General features: G+C 34.2%; 1 protein-coding gene across 2 annotated transcripts in view; it reads left to right on the top strand.

Moving 5' to 3' along the window:
- TBC1D8B (TBC1 domain family member 8B) overlaps positions 1 to 14,617 on the top strand; it is a 77,898-nt gene extending 63,281 nt beyond the window's left edge. For both annotated transcript variants that reach the window (XM_065916474.1, XM_065916473.1), the window contains exons 15-21: positions 3,927 to 3,995; positions 4,163 to 4,403; positions 5,145 to 5,210; positions 6,688 to 6,771; positions 7,815 to 7,871; positions 9,228 to 9,325; positions 11,437 to 14,617. In XM_065916474.1, coding sequence (XP_065772546.1) covers positions 3,927 to 3,995; positions 4,163 to 4,403; positions 5,145 to 5,210; positions 6,688 to 6,771; positions 7,815 to 7,871; positions 9,228 to 9,325; positions 11,437 to 11,838 — 1,017 coding nt within the window. In that variant the 3' untranslated portion in view covers positions 11,839 to 14,617. The remainder of the gene's footprint in view (positions 1 to 3,926; positions 3,996 to 4,162; positions 4,404 to 5,144; positions 5,211 to 6,687; positions 6,772 to 7,814; positions 7,872 to 9,227; positions 9,326 to 11,436) is intronic.
- The last annotated feature ends 774 nt before the right edge of the window (positions 14,618 to 15,391 follow it).

The raw sequence follows: 15,391 nt of genomic DNA, 5'->3' as shown, positions 1-15,391 counted from the left end.
TGGTATTTTTTCCAGCTGAAACAATCCATTTTTTGAATACCATTTATTAAATAATCCATCCTTTCTATACTCTGCCTTTTTCATATGCTAAATACTTACATACATACATGGGTTTATTTCTGGAGTTTCTTTTTTTCCCTATAACACCACACTGTTAATTATTGTGGCTTTATAATCCATTTTGAAATCTGGTAGTGTGCTTAGTCACTCAGTCATGTTTGACTCTTTGTGGCCCCGTGGACTGTAGCCCCCCAGGCTCCTCTGCCCATGGAATTTTCCAGACAAGAATACTGGAGTGGGTTGCCATTTCCTACTCCAGGGGATCTTCTCGACCCAGGGATAGAACTTGTGTCTCTTGCATCTCCTGCATTGGGAGGCAGATTCTTCACCAGTGAGCCAGCAGGGAAGCCCTTTTTAAAATCCATTTGAGAGGTGAGCCAGAAAGATAAAGAACATTACAGTATACTAACACATATATACGGAATTTAGAAAGATGGTAACAATGGCCCTATATGCAGGGCAGAAGAAGAGACGCAGAAGTACAGAACAGACTTTTGAACTCTGTGGGAGAAGGGGAGGGTGGGAAGTTTCGAAAGAACAGCATGTATCAAGTGCTCGGGCCTGTTGGGCTGGGAAGATCCAGAGGAATCGGGTGGAGAGGGAGGTGGGATGGGAGACCGGGATGGGGAATTCGTGTAACTCTATGGCTGATTCACATCAATGTATAACAAAACCCACTGAAAAATAAAAAAATTTAAAAAAAAAAATAAAATAAAATCCATTTGAATGATGTCTTTTTAAATATACTTTAGTATAAAATTTTATTATTTTCATCATATAGATCTTACACATTTATTATTGGATTTATCTCCTGTGTAGTTTATGGTTTTGTTACTAATATGAATGAGATCTTTTTTCCTTTATATTTTCTAATTCATTTATTATAGTATATATAAAACCTATTGATTGGTACATGTTGCTTTTTTAATGACTGTGTTACTGACTCTCATTAATTCTGATTTTTTTTCAGTTGAATTTCTGAATAGACAGGCATATCTTTTCTAGGCTTAAGAGTTTTGACCCTTCCTAATATGTATACCTCTTTTAGATTTTTATTTGTATTATTGTAATAGGTAGAATCTTCAGAGAAGTATTAAGTAATAGCAGTAGAAGCAAGCTTCCTTATTTCATTCTGGAATTTAATAGAAGTACCTCTGGTATTTTATTAAGTATGATGTTTGCTGTTAATTTTTGAAGGACTCTTTTTAATCAAGTTTAGTAGTTTCATTTAGTTTCTAGGTAAAGAGATTTGGGACATTTAAAAAATCAATATTGAATGTTAACTTTGATCAAATAATTTTTCCATATCTTGAAATTATATTTTTTTCTACTCTATTAATATAGTAAAGTACATTAAAGAATTCCTAGGTTGAACTTCTGTTTAATTCTTGAGATGAATCCTATTTGTTCATATTGTGTTATTCTTTTTTTTTTCATTTATTTTTATATATATAAATATATATATATATATAATATAAAGTAATTAGGAGGCTAATTACTTTACAGTATTGTAGTGGGTTTTGTCATACATTGACATGAATCAGCCATGGATTTATATATATTCCCCATCCCGATCCCCCCTCCCACCTCCCTGTGTTATTCTTTTAATATTCTGCTTTGATAGTTTTCCTGAATAGTTTAGCTAGGTTCTTTACATATGTTAAAGTGACATTGACTTACAGCGTGTGTGTGCTAACTTTATTTTTCATATTAGAATTGTACTCTTGTCATAGAATGGAGTTTTGAACAAATCATATTTTTCTATGTGCTGGGATAGTTTAAACTACATAGAAATTACCTAGTATCTGAAAGTTTGAGATGAACCTGTAAAACCATCTGGATCTGCTGCCTTTGGTGGGCATTTGATTACTTTTTCAGTTCTATCTATTCAGAATTTATTCTTCCTGAGTTAATTTTAGTCATTTATATTTTTATAGAGATTACCCATTTCATCTAGATTTTCAGATATATTGTTTTACAGCTTGTGGAATTCATTGAACAGATAATTAATGTTACTTTCTATATGCTGGACACAATAATTTATATGTCTATGTTTATAGTATTCTTTTCCTTCTCAATGATATTTATTCATGCTTTCTTTTATCAAACTTGCCAGATATTTATTTTACTTTTTTAGTTTACAAACTCTTTGTTTTATTTATGTAGTATACTTTTTTTTTAGTTACTCCTGTTTCATTAATTCTAGCCTTTATCTTTACCCTTGCTTTAAAATTTCTTAAATACCAAAATCATTGTACCATCAGTGCTTATTCTTCCTGGAGTAGAATGATGTTGCATATTTTCTGAGATTATTCATTCTTGGGTTACGTTTTCTTGGCACAGAGAGGGAATGTACATCTCCCAGTGCCTTTGAAGTGTTTAATGACAACCCCACAGGGTGACTTGACAAATTGCCTATGTAGTAAGACAGGAATATATGGAAAAAGACATAGAATACTGTGGGTTATATTTCAGTTAGTTCAGTTCAGTTGCTCAGTCTTGTGCGACTCTTTGCAACCCCATGAACTGCAGCATGCCAGGCCTCCCTGTCCATCACCAACTCCCAGAGTTTACTCAAACTCATGTCCATTGAGTCAGTGATGCCATCTAATCATCTCATCCTCTGTCATCCCCTTCTCCTCCTGCCTTCAATCTTTCCCAACATCAGGGTCTTTTCAAATGAGTCAGCTCTTCACATCAGGTGGCCAAAATATTGGAGTTTCAGCTTCCACATCAGTCCTTCCAATGAACACCCAGGACTCATCTCCTTTAGGATGGACTGGTTGGATCTCCTTGCAGTCCAAGGGACTCTCAAGAGTCTTCTCCAACACCACAGTTCAACAGCATCAATTCTTCGGCGCTCAGCTTTCTTTATAGTCCAATTCACACATCCATGCATGACTACTGGAAAAACCATAGCTTTGACTAGACGAACCTTTGTTGACAAAGTAATGTCTCTGCTTTTTAATATGCTGTCTAGGTTGATCATAACTTTCCTTCCAAGGAGTAAGCGTCTTTTAATTTCATGGCTTCAATCACCATCTGCAGTGATTTTGGAGCCCAGAAAAATAAAGTCAGCCACTGTTTCCCCATCTATTTGCCATGAAGTGATGGGACCAGATGCCATGATCTTAGTTTTCAGAATGTTGAGCTTTAAGCCAACTTTTTCACTTTTCTCTTTCATTTTCACCAAGAGGCTCTTTAGTTCTTCTTCACTTTCTGCCATAAGGGTGGTGTCATCTATGTATCTGAGGTTATTGATATTTCTCCTGGCAGTCTTGATTCCAGCTTGTGCTTCATCCAGCCCAGTGTTTCTCATGATGTACTCTGCATATAAGTTAAGTAAGCAGGGTGACAATATACAGCCTTGACATACTTCTTTTCCTATTTGGAACCAGTCTGTTGTTCCATGTCCAGTTCTAACTGTTACTTCCTGACCTGCATACAGGTTTCTCAAGGGGCAGGTCAGGTGATCTGGTATGCCCATTTCTTTCAGAATTTTCCACAGCTTATTGTGATCCACACAGTCAAAGGCTTTGGCATAGTCAGTAAAGCAGAAATAGATGTTTTTCTGGAACTCTCTTACTTTTTCGATGATCCAAGGGATTATATTTACAGACATTAACTGGCCGTCCTCTGGTGGCTATCTCTGGGTATGAAGAGACGAAGTCAAATTACATATCAGAGTAGAATTGAACTATACTCTATGCACAGCTTTTTTAAAGGACAAAATAGGTACATTTACCTTTTGTTATTCCTTAAAATTTAAAATATTGTATTCTGGCAGAGGGAGTTTTCTAAATGGGTTCAAAGAGAATTTCTATACCAAAGTGTTAAATTCTAAATTGCTTTTAATCTTTTTAAAGTTGCGTGTTGTATCACAAGATGTGAAATTGAGCCTTCATGAACTGGATGAACTTTATGTCATCTTTAAGGTACTCTTTTTCTTCTTTAAATGAAAAATAATATTTTTAGCAGAATTTTACCACAACCACCCAACTATTTTATCTTTAATTATTTTAGTGGACAGGTTTAAAAAAATGTTATGAAGTTCCTTTGTCTGATTTAATGACTTTTCTCTTTTTTTCCATTTTTCAAATAGAAAGAGTTGTTTTTGTCTTATTATTGGTGTTTGAGTTCTCCAATATTGAAGCACCATGATCCCAGTCTGCCGTATTTGGAGCAGTATCAGATTGACTGCCAACAGTTCAGAGTGTTGTATCACTTGTTGAGTCCCTGGGCTCATTCTGCAAATAGAGATTCACTAGCTTTATGGACATTCAGATTGTTGGATGAAAACTCTGACTGCCTTATCAACTTCAAAGAATTCTCCTCTGCAATTGGTAGGATGATGTCCAATAACTTTTCTTTTTTAAAGCAGAAAAATAAAGGTACCCCTAGAAATACTTAGTACTACCTATCATTGCCAATTTAGTCAGATTTTATCAGCCTGATTTACACTATCTATAGCTTTAGCAATAACTGGACCATTTTCTTTGTTACTAAATCTAAATATTTCATCTCATCTTGCCCCAACCCTCCCAGAAAAAACAAGCTGTTAGATGTGGTTGTTTTAATGGTTAACATGAAGGAAGAGAATGTCCTGATTTCCCCACCTCCAGACATATGGATTTTTCAGGAGGATGTTCTACCTCAGTAAAAATGCAACTGCATAGCCTAGAAAAGTGGTAGAGAAACAGTCAACAAACATTTTGTGCCTGTAGATAGTCCACCAGTTATATTGTTCCTTTGCTTTTCCAGACACCCTAACGTGCTTTCTTATCAGGGATTGCCCTTTGAAGAAGAAGGATTTCTCTCTTCTGATGAAACATTCAAAAGAAAAAGTAAATTTTAGATTGGGATTGGGGAGAGAGTTCAGTAGGAGAGCATTTTATTTATCCCTTTATTTTGCTTATATACTTCAAGGAGAGAATCTGGCCTACTGGGTGTTGGTTAACTGATAGTTTAAGTAACAGAAGGTTTCTGAATCCTGGCTCATATCTGTGTCTTAATTAATCTGTGTTGCTGTAATTGATTGAATGTTCTTTGGCTGTGATTATTTGCAATTTAATTTTATTGAACAGACATAATGTACAATGGAAGTTTTACTGAGAAGCTTAAGCTGCTTTTTAAGCTGCATATTTCTCCAGGTAAGTGTTTAATAGTTGTTAGTGATGTATAGAAGTTGACTCTATACATCAATTATACTTTTTAACAAGTATAATTACAGATATCATTCCATTTTAATGAATAATATAATTTTCCATATAGTATAAGGTCGTCAGCCTGTGAATCATGTTAGCAATATTTTTGCTAATATATAGTTACACTGAAATCTGTAGAGGAGATTCTGTGCAACAGATAGGTTCATAGGTTTCCTTCCTGTTAGTGGTCAGTCAATTTAATAAATAGTTTATGTGTAAAAACTGTCTATCATTTGAATATTGGCATAATGTTGAATTTTTATTGTTGTTGTCATTAGACAGTAGAATTTAACTTTAGACAAACTGCCAAACTTGTGAAATACTACAAATTATTGAGAAAAGTGAGACCAGGCAGCGAGGGATATTAAACATCTGGAGGAGGAAACAAAATAAAAACTACCATTTATTGAACACTTGTTCTGTTCAGGCATTTATATGAGTTCTTTTATTTAATTCTCATGATATCCTTGAAAGGTGGTATTAGCTGTCCAATTTTGACGATATGGAAACTAAGAGGAAGATTAAATTTGCTGAAGACAACATATCTAATAAATTGCTTAGCTGGAATTCAGACTAAGGTTTGACTCCAAAACTCAGATTTCTTTCTATTCTACCATACTGCCTTACTGTTACCACATCCATTCTAGTTAAGTGTTTCCCTATGTGCTCAAGAGGCTGCCTTTGGCAGCCTGATCCATAATTGGGAATCTAGTCTTAAACTTTAAAGGAACATTGCAAAAGTACCTTTTAGCTTAAAGAGGGAGATTCACCAGAAAAAAAAAAAGCACCTCATAATTTGTCTAAAACTACACCTGAGGTCTCTTTTAAAGTCTTGCCAGGATAGCTGGGAACCATTCTTTACCACACCAAAAATCTAAAGTCATGTTTAACCTTCACAAACTCAAATCACAAACACAGTGTTAAAAACCAAAGACAAATCAAATAATAATTTAACTGTGAAGGACTTTACATTGTCAAGTCAAATTGTCATTAGATTGTCTAATATTGTAATGGAATGAATATGATTTTCCGTAGAAGGCTCAAAAATAGATAAAACACTGTATATCTGTTAGAGCACTCAGTTTCATGTTTTCCTTATTATTAATGATGTTTCTAAATGACTGCAGTCACGTTTTCAGAGATTCCCATGATATATTTTTAAATTTCAACTTGTAATGGCTCTTGGAAAACTGTTAAAAAGCAAGTAATTTGGAGAAAAAAGAGAATTCAAAGTGATCAAATACTTCTTGTTAAAATATTTGCTATACAGTAGAGTAGTACCACTTGCATACTTCTTCACATATGTCTTTCTTTTACAGGAACTCTTTGTTATAATTCTCTGTCCCTAGATTTAATTGATCCATTATAGGACCTGTTTCTGTCTCTCATTGTTGCAAATATGATCTGGATTATCTATTTTCAGCTTATACTGAAGTGCAGTATAAAGACCCTTCAAAGGGAGATGAACTTTCCAAGGAAGAATTGCTGCACTTGAGTCAACTCCATGGTAAGTATCTGTTTTGAATATATCTATTTTGCTGATTGTCACTTAGAGATCTTTCTGGTTTAAACATTCTTTACCCAGCTACCACTAGTAAAATTTGAGTTAATTATACCTTACACTTCTTTTGTGCTACCATAGCACTTAGCATAGTCCTAAATGCATGGTAAGTATTCCATAAATATTTGACTGGTTAACTAAACTACATTTTGGATTTTGATTTATGGAATTTCTCGTTTACTGGAGAATTTGAAAGAAAATACATTTTGTTTCTACTTTTGTAGCAGAAATTTCTAAAATGTATCAGACTTTTTAAATGCCTTGTTAAAATGCAATGAAGACAATAGAATCTTTGATGATAGAAGGTCATAGCTATTATTCAAACAGTGAATACTTATTATAAATCACTGAGGGTGTAGGAGATAGGGTTGAGTCTGTCTCTGAGACAAAATTTGGAAGTATGGGCTTATTTTTGTGTCTTTTGCTGCTTTTTCATAAATATAAGTATCTTAGAAGTCCTTATGTAACCTTGTGTATGGTTACTGTATGATGGTGTTTGAACATTAAGTTTGAAGCAACCTTACAAATCATCTAGTCAAGTCCCTTAATTATATAGAGGGCATTGAGGCCCAGAAGGGAGAAGTGACTCCTGTGAGATTTTTCAATGAGGTTTTACCAAAGTTAGGACTAGTAGCTCAGTCTTTTTTTTTTAGCTTAGTCTTTTGCCTCTCAATATGTTTTTTCCTAATAAAAGAAGTAATACTATTCAATTTGAAGAAAATCACAAGGAAGGAAATATCACATACCACCCAGAAATAAATTACTAATTCATATACTTCTATCTAAGATTTTTTAATGTGGATTTTTTCCCCAGTGTTCTTTTTAAAGTTCTTGAATACTTTGTCTTCTCATGATAGGAGGTCAGATTAGCTATAATTGGTTTGTTGAACTGAAGAAAATAAAGTGTGCTTATGTCTATCAAAATACTATTTTACTTTCAAAAGGTATTTTTTAAATATTTTACAAAATGCAATTGTCCTCTTCTCTAGTTTCCAAGCCTGCAAAGGAGAAGGAAGCAAAGTCAGCAAAAAACAGCCCTGAAAAAGGTACATGATTTAGGAGTATCATTTAGTTTAAGCTATTGTTTTTGTAAATAAGGTTCACTACACAAGGAGGAGGCATGGATTTCTTTTAAAATCTCTTGATTTGTCCTTAGAACTTTTTCAGTTCCTTTGTGTAAGTTTAACAATTTATTCTTCTCTGGATACTTCAGTCTCAGAAGTTATAGTAAATGTAACAGTAAATGACCCATATTTATTTATTATTTTAAAAATATTTATTTTAATTGCATAAGTAATAGATAATTCATAAAAGAGAAATGTAAATGGTATAGAAATGCTCATATCCCCACCCAACCCCACCCTGAAGTAGATGTGAAAACAGTTTGGCCTATATTCTTTCCAAACCTACTTCTGCATATAAACAAATATAAATAGACATCTATTTTTAAAAAAGAAAAACTTCATTAATACCATTTATAACTTGTTTTTTTTATTTTATAGTATATCATAGACATCTTTTCATGTCAGTACATGTGGATCTGACATGTACTGAGTATTGGGGTACAGAGTTTGGTTGTATTGTCATTTATTTCAGTAACTAGCTCAATACTGATGAACACTTTAGGTTATTTCCAATTAATTATATTGCAAACTATGCTCCAACAAACATTTTTATACTTACCTTTAATGATACTTTGGGGCATATTTATTTAAGATAGGATAAATTCATAGAGGTATGAGAATGCTGGGTGACAAAGAATATGCACATTTAGTATTTTGATAGAGACTGTCAAATTGTTCTACAAAAGTCCATCATTCTTTTTATGTTTTTGAGTAACAGCTAAAAAATAATTTTTGAAGATCTGCTTAGATATGACCGCTTCACCAGGTTGTTCAGTATATCCTAGTTTTCCAAGAGATCTAAATAATTATTAATAAAGTCACATTAACATCATTGTGATTAAACTCTTCAAAGGAATGAATGAATAAGTACTGTTTTGAATTTTTGAAAGAGTCACCATAGACCACTTTGGTATCTGCATATTAAGAACATCATATAGAAGCTATTTTAAACTTAGTGGTATACATGAGAGCATCTACATGAAATTTACATCGTCATGTCAGGGTGTACTGTTTAATCTAAAAGGCATTCTTCTTCCCCTCACCTTACATCTTCTCTAGTCCCCAACGTTTTCAAAGTAAAAGTTTTAGTTTAATGGAAATGGAGACTATTTTGAGAGCCAGTAAGTGAAAGAAAAGGTATAATCAGATCAATTTCTGGAGAAAAAAGTGGAATCTTATATTTCAATGAAATATCTTTCAATAATAATAGTTCTTTTGAGGATTTGGGAAAATATAGTGGGCTGTTCATTATGAAGTTATTTTATTCCCCTCATTTAGAAAAAGAAAAAGTCAATATTCAAGCATATCTAAGTCAATGGCAAGATGAACTTCTAAAAAAAGAAGAAAACATTAAGGATTTACCAAGAATGAATCAGGTATTCAGTTCATAAATTCTGGTTTTCTTATGTGTTTTATTAAAATGAATGTGGATGTTTCCAAATCTAAAATAACTAACATGCTATTACAAAAATAATCTCTGCATAATCTCTGTAAGTTTCAGATAAGTATATAAGAATGGGAGTAAATTTTTAAATGATTTTCTACTTTAAACACTTAAATGCATCTAGAGTTTCAGTACAGTCCTCTGCTGTGACATTTGTACTTATAGAAAAGATGTGTGTATAACAGTTATTTCAGTGTTTTCTACTTCCAGCTTTATTAGAAATGTTCATTTATTCAGTAGACATTTTTAGTGACAACTAGATGACATGCCCAATACTAGGTAGTAGGAATAAGAAATAACTAAAATAGGTTATACCCTGGTTCCTAATCATCTTGAATCTGCTCAGATAGTACTAACAACTACTGTTAACACAACTTGTTTTTTTTGGCCATGCCATGTAGCATGTGGGATCTTAGTTCCTGGACCAGGGATCAAACCCGCACTCTCTGCTGTGGAAGCATAGAGTCTTAAGCTCTGGACCATCAAGGAATTCCCTATTGACACAATTATAAACCCATCTCTTTCTTGCACACTATTCAGTCATTGTATGTTTGTATATTTTTTAAATAAATTCTTTTGGTACAGATACTGAGGATTGTCAGAACTTAACCAAAATGAGAAATATGAAATAACTTCATTTTTCTCAGTGGAGTAGGTAATTTGATAGTTAAATAAGTACTTCTTAAAATTTAATCAATATATTAATACTAAAATTTTAATAAATAATGTTACAGACTAAGAAAGAAAGAAAAATAAAGCTTAAAGTTTGGTACAGTAAATTTTAATAAAGTGTATCTTTTAGGGGAACTTCCCTGATGGTCCTGGGGCTTCCCTGATAGCTCAGTTGGTAAAGAATCCGCCTAAAAAAAAAAAAAAAAAAAAGAATCCACCTGCATTGCAGGAGACCCCGGTTCAATTCCTAGGTCGGGAAGACCCCCCCTGGAAAAGGGAAAGGCTACCCACTCCAGTATTCTGGCCTGGAGAATTCTATGGACTGTCTAGTCCATGGGGTCACAAAGAGTCAGACATGACTGAGCAACTTTCACTTTCCCTTTCTCTGGCAGTCCAGTAGTTAAGAATCCATGCTTCCACTGCAGGGGGCATAGGTTGGATACCTTGTTGGGGAACTAAGATCCTGCATGCCTTACAGTGCAGCCCCTGCCCAAAGTATATCTCTTTTATTTGCTTTTTATTTACAGATAAACTTTTCTAGTAGGATGATTGACTTACAGGACTTTTGTGTTGGGAAAAAAATTTTATATTGGCAAGGATCTTCTAGGAACATCTATGGATTGTCTAGGGACAGTTAGCAAACAATCCAGTTTATTTCTTTACTAGGACTCCTCCTTAGCCTTTAAAAAGAAACATGTCCACATGACCTCCTTGTATTACTGGATTGGTTCCAAAACATTCTTCATTAAATTTAAATCATCCTAGTCTGTTCATTAAGATTGATTAATGAATTAATTATTTGTATGTAGGCAAATATGGAACTTTGCCTAATTAAAAGTATCACCTAACATTGAAGGAATGCTGGCAGATACTGCCCAGGAATTATTGTTTATATATAATATGTACATATATGTTGTTTGGGGGGCGTCCCTGGTGGCTCAGATGGTAAAGAATCTGCTTGCAGTATAGGAAACCTGAGTTCAATCCCAAGGTCAGGAAGATCCCCTGGAGAAGGGAATGGCAACCCACTCCAGTATTCTTGCCTGGAAAATCACACGAACTGGCGGGCTATAGTCCTTGAGGTCACAAAGAGTCAGACATGACTGAGCGACTAACACTACACACTATATATATATAATTTACTGTTATTAAGCAACAGATGAGAAAACTTAAGTGAAATTTTCTTTCATAGTTCATACCCATTTTTCTAGAACCAAAATTTACTTGGGGATTAATCATCAGTTCTTATAACTTCTATGGTGAAAGTTATGTGGTGCAAATTCTAAATAGAAGACTATTCACTTCTAAGTTCTCTTTATATATTTGCTAAGTCTAATATCAAATGTGATATTTCTAACTTGTGTCTTCTAGTCAGAATTTATTCAGTTTTCAAAGACACTATATAACTTATTTCATGGGGACCCTGAAGAAGAGTCATTGTATCAAGCCATTGCTGTTGTAACCAGCCTTTTGCTCAGGATGGAAGAAGTTGGAAGGAAACTCCATAGCCCTACGTCGGCAATGAAAGGACTGTCTGGTGTAGTCTGTGTTTCTGGAGTACCCACTGAGGGGCAGGCAGAGAAACCCTTGGAGAAAGAAAAAGAACCCTCCTCACCCAGGGAAGAACCTCAGTGGTCATTTGCATTTGAACAGATTCTTGCCTCTTTGTTGAATGAACCAGCATTGGTGAAGTTTTTTGAGAAATCCATAGATCTAAAAGCCAAATTAGAAAATGCAAAAACCTCTCAGTTAAGTTCTAGAACCAAGAAGTAAAGCTCTTAACAGGCATTTTACCAAGATTCTTATAACCGTCAACTTGATTCCTGGAAATAGGGATCAGGGGTTTATCTTGTTACCATCGTATTTGAAGGTTAAAAAGAAGATATTGTAAGCACAAGGATTTATTCCTTTGGGGTAATATCTAATTTTGATATTCTATAATACAAATATACTTTTTATATTTCGCAAGATATGCAGTATTGGGGGAGTATGCTAAATGTCACCACCAGAGGGCACCACCATGTCACTTTTAGTAAGGAAATAACTAGTTTGTGCTGCTATTTACATATAAATTAGTGATGATTTTTGAAAATGTGGTGTTATGTTTGAGTATTAGTGATGCTGATATGCCATAATGATAAATCTTGCTTTCTGAATTGCCTCAGTCCTATTACAATACTTTAGAAAATCAGACTCTTAGATCTGTAGCCTTAATTATCTAGAAGATTACCATATGGGAACCTCATTTTCAAGTTATCTAACTGAAATAATACTAACTTCTTAAAGTTAATCTCGCTCAGTCTTCTAGTATTACGTGGTTTTTTTTTTTGTTTGTTTGTTTTAAAGTAAATTCTACCTTCTCCCTAACCTGAGCAGTTCAGAAGTCACTGACACATTTCTAGCTCTGTTACTGACAAAAATAAAAAACTCAAATACTGGGCTGATATGAGGAAAAACGATATTGGATTTGGATTTGAGCTAGTTAAAATGAGCCAATTCAGAAGGGTAAATAAATGTACAGTTAACTCTGTACAGGTCTCTCATTGAACTGAGAAGTTACTTGAAATTCTGAGCACTGCTCTTTGTGGTATTTTTCTCAGAGTAGTTTGGTTCTAATTTTAGATTTTGGATTTTCACCAGTCATATTTTAAGTTATAGTGGATAGATTGAATTATTGTATTAGTCTGACAAGTTCATAAAGTATACACGCATACCTTGTTTTGTTGCACTTTGCTTGACTGTGTTCCACAGATACTACAGTTTTTTGTCTTTGTGTTTTTGTTTTTGGCTACCACGTGATTTGTGACTGGTGGGCTTGTGGGATCTAGGCTTACAGGATGGTAGTTCCCCACAGGGATTGAACCCAGACCCTTGGCAGAAAAAGTGAAGAGTCCTAACCACTGGACCACCAGGAAATTCCCACAGATACTACAGTTTATTGAAAATGAAGGCTTGTGGCAACACTGCATTGAGCAAGTCTAATCAGTGCCATTTTTCCAACAGCATTTGCTTACTGTGTTTCTGTCACGTTTTGGTAATTCTCACAATATTTGGAACTTTTTCATTATTATTATGTTTGTCATGGTGATCCGTGATCAGTGATCTTTAATGTTACTAATGCAACTCACTGAAGGCTCATATGATGGCTAGCATTTTTTAGTGATAACATAGTTTTAATTAAAGTTTGTTCCTTTTTTAGACATAATGCTATTGTACACTTAATAGACTACACTATAGTGTAAACATAACTCTTGTATGCCCTGGGAAACCAAAAAATTCACGTGATTCGCTTTATTGCAATATTTGCTTTTATCCCAGTGATCTGGAACCAAACCTGCAACATCCAAGGTATGCCTGTACTTGTGCATAAGGATTGTTAAAATAATGTATAGAATTTTGGCATCTATCTAAAAAGCTGTAATTTATCTGATTTAAATGTATAATTTCTATGTACTTTATGCTGCTTATATTTCAGTCATTACAATGAAAGTTCATTTAGAGATAATGGGCTTTGTTAGCACTTTAAAGAGGAAAAAAACCCATAGCTATCTAATATTCTGTGCTGTTTCTGATAAAAGCAATTTATAAATCAGTTGATTTGGAAAACTGAGGAGAAGGCATCCACTGGAACTTCTTTCTTCACAAAAGACTTTTGTTTTAAGTCTTTTGACTTTTCAGATTTGAAACCATGAGAAGGCAGACATCCTTTAAGAATGACCCAAGAAGTCTCCCTTGTGGAAAAGAATTGGTATAATCAGCTTTTGGCAAGAATCCACTGTGAACAAGGCTTAACCCAGAGGGTTTCATCACCACAAAATGTGTTATTTTCAGAGAGATTCAAGAATTTTCAAGTTGACCCCTTGAAAATTTTGTAAATTAGACTTGGCCAAATTTAAAGTAATGTCTTTAAAATTATTTTGTCAGCTTTGTCTTTTCAAGGAAATTACCACTTAAAGAGATAATTGCTAAATAAACATCTGTGCCTTTTCTCAGAAATGATTTGCCTGAAATGTGTCCAAATTTTAGACTTTAGTTAATAGTTTGTATGTGAACTATCACACATCTGCTTTTAAGCAATGGTTGTTATACTATAGCAGCTCTATAAGACACAAGGCTCTGTGCTTATATACAAATGCACTGTTGCACATTGTTCAATATTTTGTCAGTTGTATTTACAAAAAGATACTTTCTTAAGAGCATATGTTATTAATATTTGATATGATTTTAAGAATATTGAAGATTACTTAGTATTGTATTTTAGCCTAGATTAGTTAAAATTGAATACCTAAAGAGATTTTTGAGTTGCAAAAAGATTATAAGTGCAAGTTAAAAAGATAAACATTTATTTTCTGAGTCTGTAGGAGAAATAAACTGGAAACATAATTTTGTAGTCACTACCTTGTTGAACAAATGGGATTTTCTTATATAGTTGTGTCACACTGAACCAGTGCATTGTACCTTATACATTAAATTAAGTGGTATAAGGTAGGCTTTACTTGTCTTTTTAAAAATAAACGTTATAAATCTATTAAATAAACATGAAAATGGCTTACTTAGAGATCTTACTATTATTTATTATGAGCATTTATATTTAACTCTATCACTTGAGGACTTCCTTCCTATTAGTTAAGGTTCAGTTGCAGAGAACAGAATTCACTCTAATTAGTTTAGGCAGGAAAAGATTTATTACCAGACATTAAGTGGCTTATAGAATTATCAAGAGGACTGACTCTAAATTGAGCATTCAAGAACAGCTTCCAAAGCTATACCACAGCATCAGGTCACCAAGGGAGTTGCTAATTCTTCTCCAATTAGGAAACTGGACTTCCTACTCCATGATGAAAAGCCAGCTGTATGGTTCCTGTCCCCAGAACCACACTCCACCTGCTACTATTTACACCAGTGAAATGGATGCCAAGCATCCTGCCTCTCAGCACCCACAAGCTAGTAACTAAATTGCAATAGGACAATCAAACAGCTGCACATCCATGTTTACCAGCAGAAATGGCAGAAGCATAGCCTCCACCTTCCTTCTGCCAGTTATCTCGCACATGTGTATCTGACTGCCCTATAATATGCCCAGAGTCCTGGTTGTGAGGGAATCTGGGAAATGTCCTTGGTTTCTTAGCCCCGACATTACAGAAAGGCACACTAAGAGACTGGAATGGACACCGAGCACTGTGTTTGCTTTCCCTTGCTGGGTAACAAATTATCTCAATACACATTATTTCACCATTGTAATGGGTCAGGACTCCAGGCCCAGCTTAGCTGATTTCTCTGCTTAGGATCTCACAAGCTGCAAAACCAAGGTTTTTTTCAAAGGTGG

Source organism: Muntiacus reevesi, chromosome X (assembly GCF_963930625.1).
Source record: "Muntiacus reevesi chromosome X, mMunRee1.1, whole genome shotgun sequence".
In the NCBI taxonomy this organism is placed as follows: Eukaryota; Metazoa; Chordata; class Mammalia; order Artiodactyla; family Cervidae; genus Muntiacus; species Muntiacus reevesi.
This window is presented reverse-complemented; position numbering and strand designations above follow the sequence as displayed.